At 39.2% G+C, this 22,829-nt stretch overlaps 1 protein-coding gene across 7 annotated transcripts in view; it reads right to left on the bottom strand.

The window, feature by feature from the left end:
• The window catches only part of TUB (TUB bipartite transcription factor), a 145,650-nt gene that overhangs the window by 33,507 nt on the left and 89,314 nt on the right, over window positions 1-22,829 (bottom strand). For 4 of the 7 annotated variants that reach the window (XM_074230227.1, XM_074230231.1, XM_074230229.1 and 1 more), the window contains exons 2-4: window positions 20,591-20,642; window positions 19,310-19,472; window positions 8,611-8,757 (exon numbers count right to left, since the gene is read on the bottom strand). In XM_074230227.1, coding sequence (XP_074086328.1) covers window positions 8,611-8,757; window positions 19,310-19,472; window positions 20,591-20,642 — 362 coding nt within the window. The remainder of the gene's footprint in view (window positions 1-8,610; window positions 8,758-19,309; window positions 19,473-20,590; window positions 20,643-22,829) is intronic. The other 3 variants (XM_074230228.1, XM_074230232.1, XM_074230233.1) reach the window with 2 other exon arrangements.

Raw genomic sequence — 22,829 nt, 5'->3', positions numbered from 1 at the left:
GGTGGCGCAGTGGATAAAGCACTGGCCCTGGAGTAAGGAGTACCTGGGTTCAAATCTGGTCTCAGACACTTAATAATTACCTAGCTGTATGGCAAGCCACTTAACCCCTGTCCACTAAGAGGTAGAAAGAAGGGGCTCCACTCTGGTGGAAGATTACCTGCAGATACAAATGTAGTCATAGAGTCTTGAAGGGTTAAAGACAAGATAGGTAGCAGCCTGGAGCAGTGAACAGAGCCCAGTGGCTCTGGACTCAAAGTATGAACTAAGTTTGAATCCCAACTTAATCACTTACTACCCTGGATGATTTTACATAAGTCACTCACCCTTTCTGAGACTCAGTTTCCTCACTGATAAAATGAAAGGCTTGAATGAGATGATCTTATGGTATCCTTCAGTTTTAAATCTATGAACCCAGGTGAATGACCAAATAACAACAACAATAATAATGATAACTAACATTTATATAATCATACATTTTATCTCATTTCATTCTCACAACCCTATGATGTAAATGATAAGTATAAGATATATTATATCCCTTTTACAAATGGTAAATGTCCAAGGCTACACAGATAATAAACACCTAAGGCAGGACTTGAACTCTGGTCTTCATGACTCCTAGTCCAACATTCTATCCCCTCAGTCACCTAGTTGCAAAAGAGAATAAGGAACAGAACAAAAGAGAGAAACAGGGAAGGGAGAATACTTGGCCTGAAGAGATCCTGATGTTAAGAGATCGAGAATGAGGAAATTTCCTTGGGAGGTAGAAAGCATTTCAGGAACTGACCAAGGGTTAATCTGGAGGGGACTGTAAATGTTGATTCCAAAGCTGGTTGGTCAAACTAAAGATAAATCTGCAGATGGGGCTCCCAATCCTCCCCCCAACCCAGAACAAATGCTAAGAGGTTTAAATAGTCCCAAAATATACAGTTACACACAGATGCAACCCAGGCAGACTGAGACTAACACTTACAAATGCCATCTTAGTAGTAAAGACTAAGACAGACGTCAAACTCTGCATTCCAGCTCCAAGGGAATCAAAAATAGCTCACATTTATAGAGTACATTTATGGAACACAGCATAAGCACTTTTCATCCATTAAGTTCATTTAATTCTCACAAAAGCCCTATGAGGTAGGTAGAGCAATCAGTGTTCCCAATTTTACTGGGGAATAGATCAAAATTTAGATAAACTATGTAATGTGACCAAGGTCATGCTGTGTTTTATAGACATAGCACTTTGGACCTAGAAAGTGCCTTACAAATCATTGTGTACAGCCACCTAACTACTCCTAGCCTTTTCTAGAGGAGAAAGCTAAAAGTTGAGGGCATGGAATTTAAAACATGGTTTACAACCTTAAGAGAGCAATTAGGTGGTTCTGAGGATGGAGAAAGATGAGAGTTCAAATCCAACCTCTGACACTTAGTAGCTATGTGACCTTGGGCAAATTACTTAACCCTGATAGCCCCATATCCAGGGCCATCTCCAGTCTCTCATAGGAGGAATAGAACACATACATTAAATTTAGGGTAACCTGAGGCAGCTAGGTGGCACAGTGGATAGAGCACTGGCCCTGGAGTCAGGAGGGGCTAAGTTCAAATCCGATCTCAGACATTTAACAATTGCCTAGCTGTGTCACCTTGGGCAAATCATTAACCCTACTGCTTTAAATAAATAAAATTTTTAAAAAAATTTAACTTGAGGAAGGAAAAAATATCCACAGCTGGTAAGGAAAATGGGAAATGAATATGGGAAGGTTCAAAAAGGAGTTGGTTCCTGAGCTGACTTAAAGTCATGATTTTAAAAATGAAAATGAGGATAGAAGATTTTCGGTAATGGCTTGGAGCCTTCCCATACCAACTCACAAGAACTGACAGTAAAACTTCAGTGTGAGCATTTACAACTTAGAAATCTGGAAATCCAAAAATGCTGTGAATTTGAGCTTGATGTTGATTGTCTAGACTTAAGAAAATGATTGAGAAAATGTTAATAATAGAGATTAACTTATTTTCCTTCCAGAGATCTGGTGAAACATTTACCTTTGAATTCATTCCAAGCATTTGTGCAAATTGACTCAAATGTACAGAGGCAAGAGATGGAATGTTAAGTTCAGAAAACAGAAAGTTGAGTTTAATTCAAACAAGAGTGTGTTAAGGACAATAAAATGAAACATCTGTGAAATAACAATAGTCAGCATTTACATAGTGCTTTAAAGCTGAGAAAGTGTTCTATATATGCCATCTCATTTGATTCCCACAATAACCATATGAGTTAGTGCTATATTAGCTCTATTTTACAGCTAAGTTAAGTGACTTGTCTAGGGAAACAAAACTAGAAAATGTCTGAGGCAGAATCTGGATTCAGATCTTCCTCATTCTAAGTCTATCACTGTGGTAAAAAAAATCTGAAATGCTCGCTAAGCTGAGGAGCTAATATTTTATTGTGGAGATAATAGGGAACTGATGACAATTTCTGAGAGTTGCAGTAACATGGTCAGAACCTTGCCTTGGGAGAAGTAATCATTTTAATAGCTTTACAGAAAATGGATGAGAGGAGAAAGATTGGATGTAAAGACATCAATAGTCCAAGTAAGAGGTAAAGATAGGACAAACTAAAAAAAACTGATATCTTATTGTCCGATCTTGCTATCTCTTATTCTTTGTTTCTTCCTTAAGGATATGGTTTCCCTCTCATCACATTCAATTTGGATCAATGTATACCATGGAAATAATGTAAAGATCGGCACATTGTCTTCTGTGGGGACAGGGAGGGAAGTAAGATTAGGGGGAAAATTGTAAAACTCAAAATAAATAAAATCTTTAAAATAAAAACAGAGAGGAAAAACTAGGGTTGGTTGTGGGTCAGTGAGTGGGGAGAAAGGGGTAGAAGCAAGAGATAATGTGGAATATATTGGCAAAACTTAACAACTTACTGGATATAAGGAGAGAAGAATATAGGAAGAATGCTAATGACTGGGTGACCCAGGGGGTGGTGGTGACCATGACATAAATTGAAAAGTTTGAAAGAGGGGAAGGTTTAGGAAGAAAGATGATGACCAGGGCAGCTAGGTGCACAGTGGAGAGAATACTAGCCCTGAAGTCAGGAGGACCTGAGTTTAAATCCGACCTCAGACACAATAATTACCTAGCTGGGTGACCTTCAGCAAGTCACTTAACCCCATTGCCTTGAAAAAAAAAGAAAGAAAAGAAAAGAAAGATGATGACCACAATTTTGTACATGTTGAGTTTGAGCAATGGGAAAGGATATCAAAGGAAAGATTTCTAGGAGCCATTTGACAACATAGGAATGGAATACTGTAGAAAAATTAGGGCCAGAAGCATTAATTTGAGTATCCAGCGGAGCTAAATTAGATCATCAAAGGAGGTAATATAAAGGAAAAAGAGTGGAGGACCCAGGAAAAAAAATCTCAGAAGGTAGAAGGCAAAAGGAAATATGATGAACCAACAAAGGAAACTGAGTAGTTGAATAGAAAGAGGAAAAAAAGAAAAGAGCAAATTATGTAAAGCAATAGAAAAGAAAGCATGCAGGGAAGAGAGGGTGGTCATCTGTGTAAAAAGTTATAGAGAGGTTAAGGAGATAGATAAAAGTCCACTGACAAGGAACATATAATAATAATTATTATTTTTTGTTATTGTAAATAACATTTACAAAAATGAGAGTGAACACTGGTAACCTCAAGATAGTCATCTCAGTTGAGTGTTGGGGATGAGACCAGATTGTATATTCAGAAATTAATCTTAGTCCCAAAGGAATAATCACATCAACAAGAACACAGGAACACCAGAGTGCCATTAATCCCCTTCAGGAAAAACAAAACAGAAATCCAGACGTTACATGTGCTTGCATTAAAGGGTGAGGATACCCACAGGGCTAGACCTGAGTAATAATGAGGTACATGTGCTCTGTGACTGAGAGGCAAACAGCATATATGAGATTAAAGAAGATAAAGAGCCTTACAATGACATTTGGGTTCATCTTAACACAGTGTAATGGGAAAAGTACTGGGTTTATAGTCAAAGAATCAAGAATGTGCACTCAAAGCCACCACTTCCTACCTGAGTGACTTTGGTCAATGCCCATCCCTTCTCTGGGCCCATTTCCTTATCTGTGAAGTGAGGAAATTATACTAGATACTTTCTAGGGGTCATAGTTAATGTTCTAATACTCTGTGACCTTTATAGGTACTGGAAGATGAAAATAAATTTAGAAACATTATTGAATTTCATAATTGAAAGTAGCCTCAGCAATCATCCAATCCTCTTCATGTGTGAACAAAAGGCCTTCTATAGAAGACCTGGCAAGTGGGCAATTACCCAGCCTTTGTCTCAACAACAGCAAAGACCTCCAGAAAAGGGAAGACCAACTAAAGCCTCTTGAGGCAGCCTATTCTACTACTAAATAGCTTTCACTTAATGGTTCTCAAGCGCAATTTTTTTTAGCCTTAAACTCCAGAAAGATAGCTATCACACATGCAATTTCAAATATTAAGTGGTAGCACACACACCTAGCTAAAGCTGATGGTAACCCTTTCAGAACCACTGTTTTCTGCAACATCCTGCTTCTGATCATGAAAGCCATGCTCCTCCACCTTTTAAATACCTGAAAACAGCAACTATCATACCTCCTCAGGACCCCCTGCCCCTGGGGTGCCTTCCCCCCCAATTGGATGGAAATCCATTTGGGTGAGATCCACTAAGATCTTCCACTTAAGATGGTGACCCAGGGAGTCATATCATAATTTCTTACCAGGTTTATAGGATTTCGTTAGTGCCACCCCAGCACATACCATCCCCTTCATCTCCTTTTCAGTTTTTTATCATGTGCTATCTTCTCCTATTAGACTATAAACTTCTTGAGAACAGGGACTGTCTTCTGGCTTTCTCTGTATCCCAGGTGCTTAGCACAGTGCCAACTACTTATAAACTATATATTGGTTATCCTGTCCCTCCTAAGGCTTCTCCATTCTAAATATGTCCCAGCTCCTTCAACTCATCTTCATAGACTTAAGGCTCCTTCACTCTCCTGGTTGTCCTTACCATTATACAATCTATTGATAATACAGTACAATTTGATAGTACAGAACAAAAGGACAGCAACATTTACTGATGTCTGTTTTTAAAATGCGGCACCAAAACTGAAAACAACACTGCAGATTTGGTTCAACTAAGCCAGAGTATAGTGGGATCATCATCTCCTTATTTAGATGCTATACCTCTCCCTGCTGAGATCTTTTTGATTTCTTTCTTTTTCCTTGTATTCCCCTATTGTTTCCTTTCTGACTCCTTTCACTTTAATCGTCATTTCCCTGAGGGACTGGATCTCAAAACTGTCTCAGTCTCCTCCCCAGTTGGGGAATTCATTTTGAGTGTAAAAACAACCAAAGTAGAAGTATGGATGAACAATGCATTGCATTATCATTTCAAGAAATGGCCTAGATTACTGGTTTGGCACATTGATTCTTATAAATTATTGACTCTTTTTTCAACAGGGTTGCTTTTATGTTCATTATAGCTATTTATGTGGCATCAACTGGAGGCCTTTGGTAATTAGCTGAAGGTCTTGTTGTCTACCCCAAGTGACTCCTGGGGGGACAGAACTGGTCTCAGCCAGATGCCAGTTCACTTTTCCTCAGGTTTGTGTGGAGCACACTTTATTTATGCTGCCATCCTGCCCCAGTTCCCTAGCTTATAACACACTACTGTTATGCTAGAAACCCAGCCAAAGCAATTTTCTGCTTTTTGCTTTTCTGGGATATGAGGCAGAGGGAGGGGTATAGGAAGCTGAGTTTGTTGCAAATCCAGCAAACCTGGAGTTAGCTTGCATAGCCCTATCAGAGCATGGTCAGCAAGAAAGGAGGGGTGCTGAGTGAATACCCCTGGGGCTTAGGGATTGGTCTTCTCTGCCATCAATTCATCAGATTTTTAACATCTTAAGGGTTCTTGTGTCTTAGAGCATGGAGAAAGTTGAAATTGCCTTATCTTTTGAGCAGAATTCCTACTTTGGAGAAGCTGAAGAGGCAATGAAGATCAGAACAAGTATCCAGACCTTCATCTGATTGGCCACATGACTTTAATGCCTGCTGTGCCTCTCAATGCAACCAGTGAAAGCATTTCCCTTCTTGGTTGACATATCATACTGTTGATGCACATTGAGTTTCTGGAACATTTAAAAAAGCCTAGATCTTTTTCAGAAAAAATGTTTTCTAGAATGCCTCCCCCATCTTGTACTTAAGATTTCTTGAGCCCAAATATGTGACTTTCCATCTATTCCTATTATTCTTCATCTTAGTAAATCTGGTCCAATGGTCTGATCGCCAAGGTCTTTTTTAGACCTTGATTCTGCCACTGAATGTTTACACAGGCTACTTCTGACTACTTCCCCCAAAGGAAAGAATAGAAACCTGTAGAAAGAAATATCTAGAATGACTATAAGAGTAACCTCTCACATCAAAGAAATTCTACAAGACTTTCTATTAATACATATCTATCCTGCTTTTGAGTAGTATATTCAAAGGCACCTGAGACTTGGTTATCCTCAGTTGATTCACTTCTAAAGGACTCAAATTTCCTTTGTTTACTTCAGCATAAAGCCCCATAGACCCTAAGCCATTGGGTACTCTGAATCTATCTCGAGTCAATGTTGAGTAGGTAATCTGAGTTATGGAAGCATGTGCTTTTTCCAGAATCAGACTAGGACTATGGGAGTGGCAGAAAAGCAGGAGAACATCTTGTATCTGTGTGTGTGTGTGTGTGTGTGTGTGTGTGTGTGTGTGTGTGTGTCTATGTATGCACATGCGCGCATGTGATGTCTGGATGCTATTAATAAAGTTTGTAATTAGATTAGAGGTCACTGTATTCATCTTCCTTGAGATCCAGAATTAGACTAATACAAATGTGATAATTAGCCCTTCCTGATTTGGGGGAGGGAGATAACAGAAAAAATGAAATGATTGGTACAATGTCAAAGCAAACCAAAGGAACCAATTCAGGACTGTCAGAGTTGGGACATTCATTGTGACTTATGTGAGGATTTCCTAGCATCAGAGATATAGAATAAGAGAAAATTTGAGAGATCCAGTTCAACTGCCTCATATTGCAGAGAAGAAAACTCGAACCCAGAGGGAAATGACTATCCAAAAACCATAGAGAAAGTCAGTGGCAGGGTCAGGACTTGAACCCAAGTCTCTTGACTCCTGATTCAAGGCTTTAAACTTGATCTGTTTGACACACAAGTTTACTAAGTTTTAAAATTTAATAGAGAGAAAAAGACAGAAGGAGACAGGAAGAAAGAGAGGGAGAGAGAAAGAGAGAGAGAGAGAGAGAGAGAGAGAGAGAGATTCCACTGCACAACAGTTCAACTTTGGGAAAATTTAGTCATATTTCTCTTAGGAATAAGCTGGAGCATCAGGGATTAACTTATGCCCAGATTCACAGAAAACTCCAACCCCTCTTTTGGAGAAGGGAACTGTGTTAAAATTTTTGAGGCCCAAACAGGGGCTGCAGCAAACCAGAACCAGGTTGGAGAAGGAGGTGTGTAAATGTGTATTTTTGTATTTTGATGGATTATTTCCCTCTGCCTTTATTAACAACCAGGCAGTTCAGTCAAGCTCCCACAATCAAGAAACCCAACTATCCAGAGTAAGATTGAGGATGACTCTAGATCCTTAAATAACCATATTGTTTTGAATAAAAGGTACTCACCCCCAAATCTGTCTTATGTGGACAGATTGTTACAAGGACAAGTTTTTTTGTGTGTTTTTTCTTTTGATTAAAAAAAATCATAGGATCATAGAATGTCAAAGACAGAAGGGACCTTCCCCCGCACCCCAAGTCCCTTCATTAAGAATTATCTAGTACAGCTCCTTCACAAGGCCCATTTTATTAGAAATACAGCTCTATTCAGAGGTGGTCTGCATTTAGATAAGGGACTCAATCTGGGGGTCATAAACAAGTTTCAAAAAAACTGATATAAATATGTCAATATAGTTTCTTTCATAATCTTGAGTATTTCATTTTATGCATTTAAAAATATAATTCTGAGAAGGTGTCCATGGACTTTACCAGAGTGTCCAAAGAGTCCTGTGCACACACTCATTTACAAAAACAGGTAACTAACCTCTGATGCACATCATTATGCAAATTAAAGCAAAAAGTCCTAGAAATTTTGATAAATTTGTACATCACTCTATAATCACTGAATAAAATTTAAAAAAAAACATAGCCTGGAAGTCAGGAGATATGGTTTCTAATTTTAAGGTATTCTAGGAGTGGGATTCTTCCCACATGTGGAAATGCTCTATCTACTTATCTGTACAATAATAAAGATGATAATTTAGAGGTCTGGATAGATAATCTCTGGAGGTTTCTTCCAACTATCTGTGATATTATAAAAGCCAGGTTTTGGAAATTGGGTTTTAGCCAAACTACCCTGAGGGTTTCTGGCCAAGGTAAGACCTGCTTCTTACTTAACCACCTTTCTGCCAGTCTCCAATCATAGCAAGAAGGCATTCAATGACTCCTCTGTTCTCTACTACTGGCAAATATGACCACCACTTCTGAAGGACCAGAACCTAAGACAGAGGGACTCACCTTTTGGTTTCCCCTTCTTCTCCTTTTTAGAGATACAACCCTGACCACCTGCTGCCGCTGCCCCTGCTGCAGGGCTCCTCTTGGCTGATCTGGGCATCAAGGGGTCCTCACCCAACTTCCCGTCATCTTGTTCTGCCTCTTGTACTGCTTGGAGAAGGATGGGAAGAGCAGAGTTGGGAGAGCCAGAGATGAACAGAGAAATGAGAGTCACACAAGGGATAGATTACAGGATTAGACTGAAAAAGACATTTTCAGACATGGTCAGCATGCTGATGAGATCTAATTGACTACATTCATCTGGTACAGTCAGTGTAGTATAGCAGTTAGAGAGTCAGACCCAAAACGTAGAAGACCTCGGTCTGGTCTGACATATATTGGTTGGTGACCCTGAGCAACTTACTTAATTTCTCAATGTTCTGGTCAACTCTAAAACTATAAATTACAGAGATAGTATTGGCCTACACTGTTCTCTTCCTCACCTAGAAGTTCCCTTGTACCAAATACTTCACAATCCAGTCTCCATCCCCTATTCATTTAATTTTAGATGAGCTTCACATGCAACTCACCTCCCAACACAGAGCTGGTGAACTAAAGTTACAAATGAGGCATTCATTTTTGGACAGGGTCAATGAGGGAACTTATTTTGCTTGACCATGAATATTTGCTACAAGAATTTTGTAGTTATTTTTTTGTATTTTGGTGGGAGAAGGGAAGGGATTAAAGGTTGAGGATGGGGGTCCCACTATTCCCCCCCAAAAAAAGAGAAGAGAAGAGGCAGGCCAGAAGGAATCACAGACAAGCATGATGGCCTTGAAAGTTACATATTAATTTGATATATAACTAAAATTAAAAGCAAACTTTACATAGGAGAGATTAGCAGTTCTATAAACAATCCTCTTCTTCTCTTCTCTAATTTATGGAAATGCTCATTTTCTTTAGTGTTTGTTAAATTCAGAATTTTAAAAATTAAATGAGATCATTTAAAAAAATGAAAAGATCAGTAAAATATTTTAAGAAATAAACAGAAGAAAACAAAAAATTCAAAAGGGGACATGAACAGCAGTTTTTATTTGAGCACTTCTGAAAAATAAGCTATATATAACAGAATTCAACTTTTCAAATATAACATATGTTCTTTATATACGAAATGTTTGTTTGTTTACAATGGTCAAGTTCAGAATTTCAAGAGGAAAAAGAGAATCAAGGAGATGCTTGCACTGGTAGTAAGCCCAACTTGAATAGGGATGGATTGCATCATTAAGCCCTCTACCCAGTAGGATCTTCAATGAAGGCAGATCCTATGAGCCTATGTGTCCTAACCACCAAGCACAGGATGAAGGAGAAGAAGAAAAAGGAACAAAGGACATGGGATCTTAGGGATATTATATAGCAGAATGGAGCCCTTGAGGCCATTTTGTTCATGTTCCTGGCCAAGGCAAGAAGAGAGATGTCATGGTTCATGGTGTCTCTATCTGAAACCACACTGGAGTAGTAGCAGCCCATTCCATTATGGAACATTTCTAATTGTCAGCAAGTTACTCCCCAAAGTGAATCAAAATCTGCTTCCCAGTGACTTCAAATAGAGACTCAGAGAAATGCCATTACTGGAAGAGGACTCTTTGTCAAGAGTCTGAAGGGATCTGAGATCATCAAAGAAGACAAATTCCCTGTTAACAGATGAGAAATTTCTGATGTCAAGAGAGGATGATAAGCTCCACAGAAGCAGAGCCAGGACTACTCTTCTTTTCCATAAACTGTATAAACTTCCATGGCAGAACAGAAAAAGAATGGGGCTTCTCTCCATCCACAAGGTAGCTCATATCCATACCTTTGCCTTGTCTGTGCCATGTGCCTAGAAAGAAATCTTCCACTCCTTCATCTCTTGGAATTTTAAACAGCTCAAATGCCGCCTTCTATAAACCAAGTCTGCCTGATCCTATTAATGACTAATACTGCCATCTTCCTATCAAATTATTTTGTGCTTGTTTCATGTCTTTTGTATTTATTTATCTGTAAAATGTTGGAGAATAAAATAGTTTAGGATAGGAACTATTTCAGTTTTTCCTCTGTATCTCCATTAACTACACACTGTCTAGCATATGGCAGAGGTTGAATAAATATTTGTTGCATTAAAATGAGTCAATTCTCTGGAACTTTGTCCACTAGGGAAGGTCTGACCCTATGGGAATTTCTATAAGGGAGCTCAGTCCATGCCAAAGTCAGGGTTTCACCCTGAAGGAACAGGATGGAACTGAGCTGGAAGGATTCTTAGGGATCACTTAGTCCAGAAGAATTCTTAACTATCTTTGTATAATGGACATGTCTTGCAATCTGGTGAAAGCTATAAACTCCTCTCTGAATAATGTTTACTGTCACATTCATAACTGAAGGAAATGCTGAAGTTAGAGGTGAGTAAAAATTAAGGATATTGGAGGTTTTTAATCCATATTCATTGAACCCTTTAATTCTATCCATTGACCACATAGATGTCCTAGGTTAAGAACACCTGATCTAACCTAATTCCTTAATTTCGCCATGCAGGGGAAATGATATGACCAAAGTCAGACAGTGGTAACAGAACTGAATTCAAATCAAGGACCTCTCCCTCTAAATCATACTAGGATATTCCCTTAAATGACTAAGCTTTCAATGCTAGGATGTACAATCCCCTGGAATGATGATAGTAAGCAAATATAACAAGCGAGAAGCCTAGCCTTAGCCAAGGTGAATTGGACTTAGAGCTACCTAGCAGGTAGTTAGTGAAGAAATTTTGGAAAAGAAATAGGACTAAGTAGATGTTTGGAGATTCTCTACACAGTAATGATGATTCAAACCAGGAAAAAAAGATGAGATCATCAAAGAAGGAACATGGAGAAAGGACAGAATTTTGGGGGATACTTACAATGGAGGGGAGTCAAGATGTGAAAAAGCAGTCAAAGAAGCAGGAAGCCTGAGTAGATGCCCACTGAATGGTTTCACATGGAGTATAGATGTGTGCTTTGGAAACTGAAATTGTCTCTGATCCATTCTAGGAATCACGGGAATTCTGCTACCTTCTTCTCTTTATGGAGGGACTCTAGCCTCCTTAGAGAGGCAAAGGGAAGGGGGAAAAGAAGGGGATGGCAAAGAGAATATGAGAACCAGTGTGACTGGAGGCTCTATTCCATAGCTCTGTCACTGACTACTAGAAATCCCCATCTCAAACTCCACATGCCCAAATCTGATCTCATTGTATATTCCCCAAAATATTTAGGCTTCCCAATTTATGAGGGGTTACCACCACCTTTCCCAGCTCTGTTCTCAACTATCTCTTAAAGCATTTTATAAACATGGGTTACTATTCTACAGACCTTTAACAGACACAGTTCCAAAACTGGCCAGCAGATGTTGCCAGTGGCTCACACAAGGAGGTTAGAGCTGGCTTTGAGTTAACTCAATATTACATTTTACATTTAGGGAAATTAAGTTCTAGAAAAGAGAGGGATCTACCCTCTCTTGGAATCTTTAACAACTTCAAGAGTCAGCTCAAGTGCCACCTTCTATACCAAACCCTTCTGATTCTATTAATGATCAATACTGCCATCTTCTTACCAAATTATTTTGTGCCTGTTCATGTATGTTGTATCTATTTATAAAATGTGTGTCATGTCCAAGGCTCTTTTGTCCACCTGAGCCCAGTTTTGGAACTGTGACTGTTGAAGGCCACCTGTAGAATAGTAACCCATGTTTATAAAATGCTATAAGAGATAGGTGAGAACAGAGCTGCGAAAGGTGGTGGTAACCCCTCATAAATTGGGAAGCTTAAATATTTTGGGGAGCAGACAATGAGATCAGATTTGGACATGTGGAGTTTGAGATGGGGATTTCTAGTAGTGGTAGTTCACTGACTGCTAATCTCAGTATTGGGAGTGGGATAGGGGAAAGTTGTTGCTCTCCTAGAAGCAATTTCTGCGTAAGTCTAGAGCCCTGATAACATCTCAGTCCTGAGTTGAATACTTTGGAGACCTGGGCCATCTCCAGTCATCTTGACCTTTGTCTTATCACTGGTCTCTATTGACTCTGAAGGAAAGAGTAAGGCCGATGACTTCGCACAGCTCTGCCTAACTCAAATTCATTTCATGCACAAGTCATCACCTTTGTTTTGTCATTAGTCCTCTTTGAAAAAGAAAGACAAATAACAACTTTGGAGTCCTACCATCTCCTTTCTCCAAACCATGTGTAGTCAAATGAACTAGGACCTTACAGTTGGCCTTGAATGCCAAAGCAAAGTCCAAACCTCTTATGGATAGTAGAAAATATACCTCCCATTTTAATAAAACTTTTTTTAGGTTTTTTCAAGGCAAAGTGACTTGCCCAAGGTCACATAGCTAGGTAATTATTGTCTGAGACCACATTTGAACTCAGGACCTCCTGACTCTAGGATCAGTGCTCTATTCACTATAACACCTAGCTTCCCCCCTTTAATAACACTTTTACAAGAGCCCTATGATGTAGATGTGTTATTATCCTCATTCTACAGAAGAAACTGAGACTCAGAGAGGAAACCATATTCACATACCTAGTATAAGAACCAAGATGTCAAGTCAGGTTGCCTACCTTCAAAGAAGAGGCAAAAAAATATAGTTGAAAGAATGCCACATTTGAAGTCTGGAAGACTTCAGTTGTCCAACCATAGAAATGTCACATAAAACTCTCTGAGCTTCAGTTTCCTCATCTCTAAAATAAGGGAGCTGGACTAGATGGCCTCTGGGGTCCCTTCTGCTCTTGTCCATAATCCTATGTCTTGTGCTCTCTCTCCGCTACACAAAACGGACTTTTTGTCAGTCAATTAATAAGCATTTATTAAACGCCTACTAACAGGCATTGTGAGGCTCCTGTATGAAGAGGATTGCCATGATCACAGTAGTGTGCTAGGAAGATTGCTTAGACTGTTTTAGAATGTATTAGAGAAGGGAAAAGAACAAAGAGAGATGGAAAGACCAATGAGGAAACTCTTACAATGACCAAGGAAAGGACTAATGGAAGCTTGCCAAAGGTAGCAGGCCCAGACAGGAAGGGTAAGATGTAAGGTATCTTGAGGAGGGAAAACAGACAAGATCTGGCAATGTTAAGGGTAAGTAGTGATGAAGAAGGAAACTGGCCAGTCCCTTCTCCCCAGGACCCTTTTCTGTACCTGGAAGAGACCAGTGTTTCATGGATCTGGGAGCACCATTGGCTGGTACTCTAACTAACTACCCAGATCTATCCATGACTGGACAATCAGATCACAGAGGCCTTCTAATCCAATTCCCTCATTTTGCAGATGCCCATGACTTTCACAGGGCAACAGTGGAAGTGTTCATGTTAGGTGTCAAAATTAAGATAGATTTGAACTCAGGTATTCAAACCCCAATATCAATGTTCTTTCTCCAGAAAGACAGATCAGTTAAGGCATAACATGAGTAAAGGGGTGACAGGTTGAGGGAAAGTATGAAAAATTAAATATGCCTTCCCTTAGGACTAGTAAGAATTTTATTTGAGTGAAACTAACTATATGGCAATAATAGCTAATGTTTATATAGTACTTTTTACATAATATAATATATATATATATACATACATATATATATAATAACCCCAAAGGGTTGTAGTGAGAATAAATGAGAATATTTGTAAAGGGCATAAAAAGATTTACAAAGCCCTTTACAAATATTCTCATTTATTCTCACTACAACCTTTTGGGGTTATTATTATCTCCATTTTACAAAGGAGTAAACCAAGGCAGAGAGTGGGTATGTGTCTTGCCCAGGGTCACACAGTGTCACAACAAATGTCTGAAACCAATTTGAAACCAGTCTTCCTGACTCCTGGTTTGATGATCTATCCACTATGACATCTAGTTGCTTTTATATTGTTCTATGTAATCTTATTAACTTCTGTGCAAATTTTATGGTGTGCTTAAGTAGGCCTACTAACATTCAGAATGAATAAAGCTTATTTTTAAAAAATTTCTTTAAAAAAATGGAGAAAGGACAGGGTAATAGTTGGTTGTTTTTGACTTGTAGATATAGGACAGGACCACTCCTTAGAGGGATGTGCTGAGTATGTTATGATGACATAAGAGAGTGAAAGTAGAACTACTGAACTCTTATTTGCTTCTTTTTTTCTGTAAAGAAGAAAAATCTCTGTACTGGAGAGGACAAAATGTTAATGGATAATAGGGAACTACTGACCAATAAGTCAGGAGATAGTTTTTAGTTTTTTTTTTTAAAAAAAACCTTTCCTCAACTGACAAAAGACAGATATGAACTGGGAGGTCTCAAAGGAAGTCATTATCAATAGTCTCATAAAAATACTCTAAATCACTAATAACTGCTCACATCTATCAGACTGGCAAAGTTAAACAAAAAAGTGACACATGTTGGCGGAGCTAAGGAAACAAACACGCAATGCAATCTTGGTAAAATTCATCTAATGCAAACAAATTTTATAGCAGTAACTATTGGATATGATTGCTAATCTCTCAAAGTTTTTAGAGAATGGAATGGTACAGCTTAGGTGGTACAATGGAAAGAACTCAAAGTCTGTTGTCTTGAATTCAAATCTGGCCTCAGATGTTTAGTCATGTGACCCTGGGCAAATTATTTAATCCTTTTTGTCTCAGTTCCCTCATCTGCAAAATGATCTGGAGAAAGAAATGGCAAACTACTTCAATATCTCCGCTAAGAAAAGCCAAAATGGGGTCACAAAAAGTCAGACATGACCAAAAAAACAACTAAACAAAAAGAGAATGGGATAAGTGCCACCAAACTGTTAAAGGATAAATGCTCCAATTTTCAAAATATGGGAAAGTGAATGTACCCAGCAGACAAAGAACCAGTGAACTTTCTGACAAAATTCTAGGGCATATTATTAAAAGAATGTTCAGGAAGCATTAATAAAAAGGAACTGGTGATATCAAAAACAGGTCATCTCAGACTAACCTCATTTCCTTTTTGTCAGGATTACTAGATAGGTAGAACAGGGAAATGCTACAGACAGAGTTTACCTAGATTTTAGCAAAGGATTTGACAAAGTCATATATCATATTAGGTGACAGATTTAGAGCTGTTCACAGAGAAGCCCTAATTTTTACCCATGGGGGATGGCTCCACTGTCAGAGCAGTAGCATTCTCAAACTTTGGGTTGACATTAAAAGGAACCTTAGAGATCAAATCCATTTACAGATCAGAAAAGGTCTGGACACATCTAAGTGTCTTGCTCAAGATCACATTGATAGTGACAGAAAGGACTAGGACAGGAACCCAAATCTCTTCTTCATGTTCTTCCTTTCAAGTTACTCTTTTGGGAAATCTGTAGAGATGGAGACCAGAAGATAGTAAAATTATATGAATTCAGAACTGGTTAAATGAACATGCAAAAGAATAGCCATTTATGGTCCAATTTAAACTTGGAAAGAGGTCCCTAGATAGATGAGTGACCCAGGGGTTTTGTTCAGTTCTAATCTTTTATCAGGGACTTGGATTAAAGGTGGAGATGAAATACTTATCCAATCGAAGCTGTAAAGGGTAGTAGTTAACCCCTAGTTAGTTGCTAGAATCAAAATCTAAAGACTTTGACAGGTAGGACAAGGGGCTAAACTTAAGAAGATAGAAACAAACAGAGATAATATACAAGTTTTGCAATAGAGTCCAAGAAATCAAATTCCTAAGAACAAGATAGAAGAGGCAAGGATAGACTGCAGATTGTCTGAAAAAGATATAGGGGTGTTAATGAACTACAAGGTCAGTCAGAAGCATGACAGTCTACAAGGCTGTCTAAGGCTTCATTGACAGGCATAAGGTTCTGGGGCTTAAGATGTCATAGTCCCATTATACTGTGCTCTGGTCACCCCATTTCTGGACTACTCTATTGAGCTCTGAGCACACAGTTTAAGAAGGACATTGAAAAAATGGAGAGTATCCAGTAGGACAACCAAAATGACACCAGATAATGGTTATGAGTTGAAGGACTAGGGAAGTTCTGATAGTGTCTTTAAAAGTTTGACAAAGACATGGAACACTATTATTCTATTAGAAACCAGGAGGGATGGGAATTCAGGGAATCCTGGAAGGATTTGCATGAACTGATGCTGAGTGAGATAAGTAGAACCAGAAAAACACTGTACACCCTAACAGCAACATGGAGGTGAGGATCAGTCTTGATGGACTTGCTCATTCCAGATAACAATCAGGGACAATTTTGGGCTATCTGCAATAGAAAATACCAACTGTATGCAGAGAAAGAATCGTAGAGTTTGAACAAAGACTATTATGTTTAATTTAGAAAAGAAAAAAGCATTATCTTATTATATAATGCTGCTATCTCTTATATTTTATTTTTCTTCCTTAAGGATAAGATTTTCTCTCTCATCACATTTAACTTAGATCAATATATACCATGGAAACAATGTAAAGACTAACAGACTGCCTTCTGGGGAGGGAGGGAAGGAAGATTAGGGGAAAATTGTAAAACTCAAAATAAATAAAATCTTAAAAAAAAGAGTTTGACAAAGACCATATAACTTGGTCATTAGATTTGTTCTTCTTGGTTCCAGAGGGTAAAACTAGGAGTCAAGATAGAAGTTATCTACCTCTGCATTGGTGGAGGGAGTTTTTTTCACATGGAAGTTCCCTTAAACAATGAAATCAGTTGTCTCTATCCCTTTTCCTTCCACTACTATTCCCAGTTTGATGACCTTTGGTTCATATTTGGAAGTTTCTAAGAAAATATATTTACTCCAGTCCTCATTTGATACAATCCATCCCTATTTAAGAGCTCATCATTCTGATATCTTACAATCTTACATAGCATTGAAATCCAACTCCTGTTCTCAGATAATGTCTTCTTAGCCTACTGCTTTCTCTCTCTCTCTCTCTCTCTCTCTCTCTCTCTCTCTCTCTCTCTCTCTCTCTCTCTCCCCCCTAAGGTTCCTAGCTCCAACAAAGTAATAGTAATAAAAATGTTACTTATACCTTTCGATCTTTCAGCTTCCTGCCCAAGGATTCTTTATCTCTACAGATTCTTTTCAGTACTATTCTGCATTCCCATATGATCAATTCAAGGAGTAGCAATTGTGAGGACTGAAGCATTTCAGAAAATTCTCAACCATGTCCTAGTGTTACAGGCCCTGGCAAGATGGTACACCTTCTGATGGATTTTTTAAGGTTGAAATATAGTTGCATAAATGAAATATAGTTTGTGTCCCTCATCATAGAGCCACTGCTATCACAGTGCTTCCTTTTCTTGTGGGTAGGAACAGATGTTCTTACACATGTTGAAATCCCAAAACTGCTATTTCTTTATTAGATCCAGAATAACTTTTTATTGGATACCCATTAGTTAAGACAACTGGGATGTTATACTTGTAGTCCTGAACTTGGTAAACCTCTTCCTTCAAAATCCTAAGGCTCTATATTACCCTGTAATAATTTTTGTTTAACCCAGACTTCATTGTAGGGAACTCCTAATAAGGAAATTACCTCCATAAATGGCAGTTACCAACTGCTCTGCAAATGATACCCTTAAACTGTAAGCTAATGAGAAGTTAAGTTAAGTGCCCAGGGTCATCCAACCAGGAAGTGTCAGAGATGGGACTTGAACTTTGGATGGTCATCCTACCTCTGAGTCTGACTCTATAACCATTACACCACACTTCTACAATAATAATAGTGGTTATTTATGTAGCATTTTAAATTGCACAAAGCACCTTCCACATACATCATCTCACTTGTTCCTCACAACAGCCTTGTCAGTTAGATACTAGAACAATGTTAGCACAACAGGAAAGGCAATGCAGCTAAGTCAAAAAAGCAAAAAGCATCAAGCTCAAATGATTAACTGAGATAATATCTGTAAAGCACTTTGTAAAGGTGCTATATAAATACTGGCTATTATTAATAATAACAATTACTGTATTAAATGAATTTGTCATGGTGGTGATGATGATGATAGTGGTGGTAGAGGTGGTGATGATGATGATGATTGTGATGGTAGTGGTAGTGGTAGTGGTAGTGGTGGTGACAATTATGATGAAGATGATGGTGATGGCATTGGTGGTGGTGGTGATGGGATGAGGATGATGGTGATGTGATGATGGTGGTGGAGGTGATAGGGGTAATGGAGGTGGTGGTGATGATGATGATGATTGGGATGATGAGGATGATGGTGGTGGTGATAAGGGTCTAGTAAAGTTGAGTTTGTACAATTTAAAGCATTTCTAAAGTTGGGTCTAAACCCAGTTTAAAGGCAGTTAGTGCCACATTGGATAGAACATTGGACCTGGATTCAAGAAGACCTGAGTTCCAATCCAACCTCAGACATTTAATAGCTGTTTGATGCTAGGCAAGACACTTAATGACTGTTTGTCTCAGTTTCTTCAGCTATGAAATGGAGATGAAAGAACAGCACCTACTTTCCAGGACTGTTGTGAGGATCAAATGATGTAATATTAATGAAGTACTTAGTACATTGCATATAACATAGTAGGCACTTAATAAATGCTTATTTCCCTCCTTTCCAACCAACAAGAGGTAATGCTGGGCTCCTATAACTCTAGTTCCCATAATCCTGTCTCTTTAATCCCAATAAACTATAATCCCTCATTCAGCAATATTGGCCCAGTAACCCAAAGCCTTTTGGCATTGGTGCCTGGGAGCCATGTTAAAACCTTCTTAAATACCATTGTAGCTGGTGCTACTGTTGCTGTTCAGGTAGGACTCCACCAGGGGGGCCTGCTCCTCAGATTGTCGTGCACGACGTGTTCTCGTGCGGCTGTCGGGGTTGGACTGCACCATCAGGGGCTCTTGGCGCTTCTTCTTTTGTTTCTGCTCCAGCAAAGCCCTCTAAAGACAAAAATCAGGACTAAGAGGTGTTGAGGGGATGCTCACAGGTTTTCCAAGACCCTCTCCATCCTTGCTCCATCTAAGAACCTCACACTACTAGAATTCAAAGGCCCTCTCTACATCTCCGTCTTGGAAGTCAAGGACTATGTCTCCTGTTCAGTCAAGGGTTTCTCTGAGGTCTAGCTGTCTCCCTCTCATAAAAGGACTCTCCAAGAACTGAATTAGGCCTTTCCCACAATCTTACAGTCCCTCCAAACTGGGTTGTGCCTGTCCCTTTGACCTGGGGTTCCCCAAAGACTAGGATGTCTTCCCCCCCCATTATAGACCTGAACATTTCCTAGAACCAGACAATGTCTCCTCCCTCAAGTTGGGTCGTGTCTTCTCTTCAGGCCAACATTCTCTGAGACCAGGGCAATATCTTCTCTTTTGACCTTAGTTTTTCTCACAACAAATACTGTGGAGGAGGCAGCACAAATACTATCACTCGCATTTTACTGAGGAGTAAGTGATCTCCTAAGATCACCTGATTCAAAATGGCAGAAAGGCAGCTTGAAGCTGGGATTTCAGACTCCACATTCCATGTATTTTCTACTACCCTTGCTATCATTCCAAAAGTTTTTGAAACCATTTCCTCTTCTAGGACTGTAAGAGATTAAACTATAAGAGATAAAGGGGCAACTAAGTAGATCACAGTCAGGGAGAGAACACCATGCTCTGGATTGGGTTTTGGTATGCTCCAATTCCCAATATTCCCCCAGACCTATACATTATTTGCAGTCAAAGAGCCTAGGCTCAAAACCTCACTATATAATTTGCTAGTGCTTGACCTTGAGCAAGTGAGTTCCCTGCCCTGGGCCTCCATTTCCCCCTCTATAAAATAAAGGTGCTGAACCAGAAAAATCTCTGAAGGCCCTTTCAGTTCTTGATCTGTGACCTACAAAACTTTCTTTGTTACTCACACCCAGATTTTATGGAGACACATCCCCAACTGGCAGAAGTTCCAAACCACGAGTTTCTGCCTTTCTGAGACTGCAGAAATCCATGCTGTTCATCTAAGTGCTATATGGACCACCTTCCCAATTCCTCCAAGACAGGTTAGCCCCACTCCTCCCACTCACCTGCCTCTCGAGTTTCTGCTGCCGTAGAGTGCTGCCTTCATCATCCAAAACACTGCAAAGAAAGATGTAGGAGTTTAAGTCAGTCTAGAAGACCTGGGAGAGTTAGTGCTACTCCAAAACAGGACACAACTTCTCCAAAAAGCCAACTTGGGGAGGGACAATCCCACAGCCTGGCCTCCTAAGAGACAAGAGCTTTAAGATCATAAGACCAAAAGGTACTAACAACTCCCTAGGGAACATTGCTGGAGAGGTAAATAGGGCTAGGGGCTCAACCCCTGGAAAGGATATACACAGGACATATCAAGGAGGAGGATTAAGGGGTAGTGATGGTAGATGGGAAGGGGTGTCAACCAAGGCACCAAATAAGACTGGTATCCAAAAGACTGACATGCTAGAAGGATGTACCATGTCTAACAATATGAGATTTTAATAGATGCAAAAGTAAAAAATCCTATTCTTAGGTTCAAAAAAAGGAAACATACAAGAATAAGGTCACATGAAAAAAGTCAACATTATGACATGACAACCAAAAAAAAGGCATCTTCAGGTGCCTTGATATAGACAGAGAATTCAGAAAGGCAGGTGACAGTTCCTACTGTCCTCTGCCCTAATCACGCATTTGCGGTATCAAGTGTAGTTGTGAACACATTTTTAGGAAGAACATCAACAAACTGAAGTATGTTCAGAGAAGGGTGATCAAGATAGTAATAGACTGGAAACTATAGATGCCTAGTTCAGAAAAAAAAGAAGACATTGGAGGCACATGTTGGCTGTCTTCAAGTAAGGCTATGATGCAGAAGGATTAGACTCGGTCTGCTTAGTCCCAAGGGACAGAACAAAAGCTGATGTATAGAAAGCACAAGTTTCAGCTCCCTAACAATATGAGCTAATTGGACTGCTTCAGGAGGTGGTAATAAGCTCTCCATCACTGGCAATGTTCACTCTAGATGTCTATAGTGGTAGAGGGGTTCATGATTCAGGTTGCCCGAACTATGAGGTCCTTGGGATTCTAGGACACAGGCTGGGTATGTGGGTCATTTCTTTGGCTCTTCCCTGGCTCAGGACACTCAAGATCCTTTTATGTCACAGAAAAGGTCAAGGCTCAGTTCCCAGCACAGAAGATTTCTAAGGCCAGCACCCTTACTAATGGATGATTTTCCTTTATATACAGTATCCCTGAGAGATACTTCCCCCCTCTCCTGCTCAAACAATTCTAGATCCATAGAATTGACTGTTTCAAAAAAAGTCATTCATTCTATTTTCAGGCAGCTCCGATTGTGAAGTTCTCCCAAATGTCAAGTGGAAATCTATTTCCTGGCAATTTCTAGGCATCATTCCCAAGATGAACCAAGCTAATCCCTATTATATAATATTGTATATATCATATTAATATATTATATCAATATATTAGTATCAATAAACTAATTTCCAAATACTGGAAGATAGCTAGCATATCTCTCATACTGTATTATCACTCTACCCCCATCCCCAAGTCTTCTCCTTTCTGAGGCTAACCATCTGTATTTGCTTCAGTCAGCTGTTATTATATCCTGGGTATACTCCAGTTTATCAAAGTCCCTTCTAAAATGTGGTGCCCAAAGTTGAACCTACTATTCCAGGCAGGATCTGATCAAGACAGAGGGCAATAGGGCTGTTAACTCCCTTGCTCCTCATGTAGTCTTGGGGCAGAGCAGTTATGTTTTATTTGGGGGTTTTTTGCTGCTATGTCATTCTTATGATTCATGTTGACCTTGCAGTCCAATAAAGCACCAAGTTGCTTTTAAAAAATAACAACAAGCACATCTCTAGCCGTGCCCTACATCCATCATCTTTTTTTATCCTGAGCCAGGGGCTTTACATTCATCCCTACTAAATGTCATCTTATTAGATCATCCCACTGCTCTAACCTACTGAGATATACTTGGAGGTAGACTCTTGTGTATATTAGCCATTCCCCCATTTCATGTAAGACTGAAAAGTATGGGTAAGCATGCCATCTATTCCTTCATCTAACCAGCAACGATTTTAACCTTTTATGAGCCATGGACTTGATAAGTAGTCTGGTGAAGCCTAAGGCTCTCTTCTCAGATTGTTCCCTATATTCATAAATTGAAGAAAATGTTAATTTTCAATTAGAAGTCAGTTAACAAAAATGGGAATTTTTCAATAGCAAGAAATGATTATAGTAATCTGATGTTTGATAAACCCAAAGAGTCCAGCTATTGGGATAAAAACTCTC

This window comes from Macrotis lagotis, chromosome 3, assembly GCF_037893015.1.
Source record: "Macrotis lagotis isolate mMagLag1 chromosome 3, bilby.v1.9.chrom.fasta, whole genome shotgun sequence".
NCBI classification, from domain to species: domain Eukaryota; kingdom Metazoa; phylum Chordata; class Mammalia; order Peramelemorphia; family Peramelidae; genus Macrotis; species Macrotis lagotis.
Note: the sequence above shows the minus strand (reverse complement) of the source record. Positions and strands in the feature narration are given on the sequence as shown.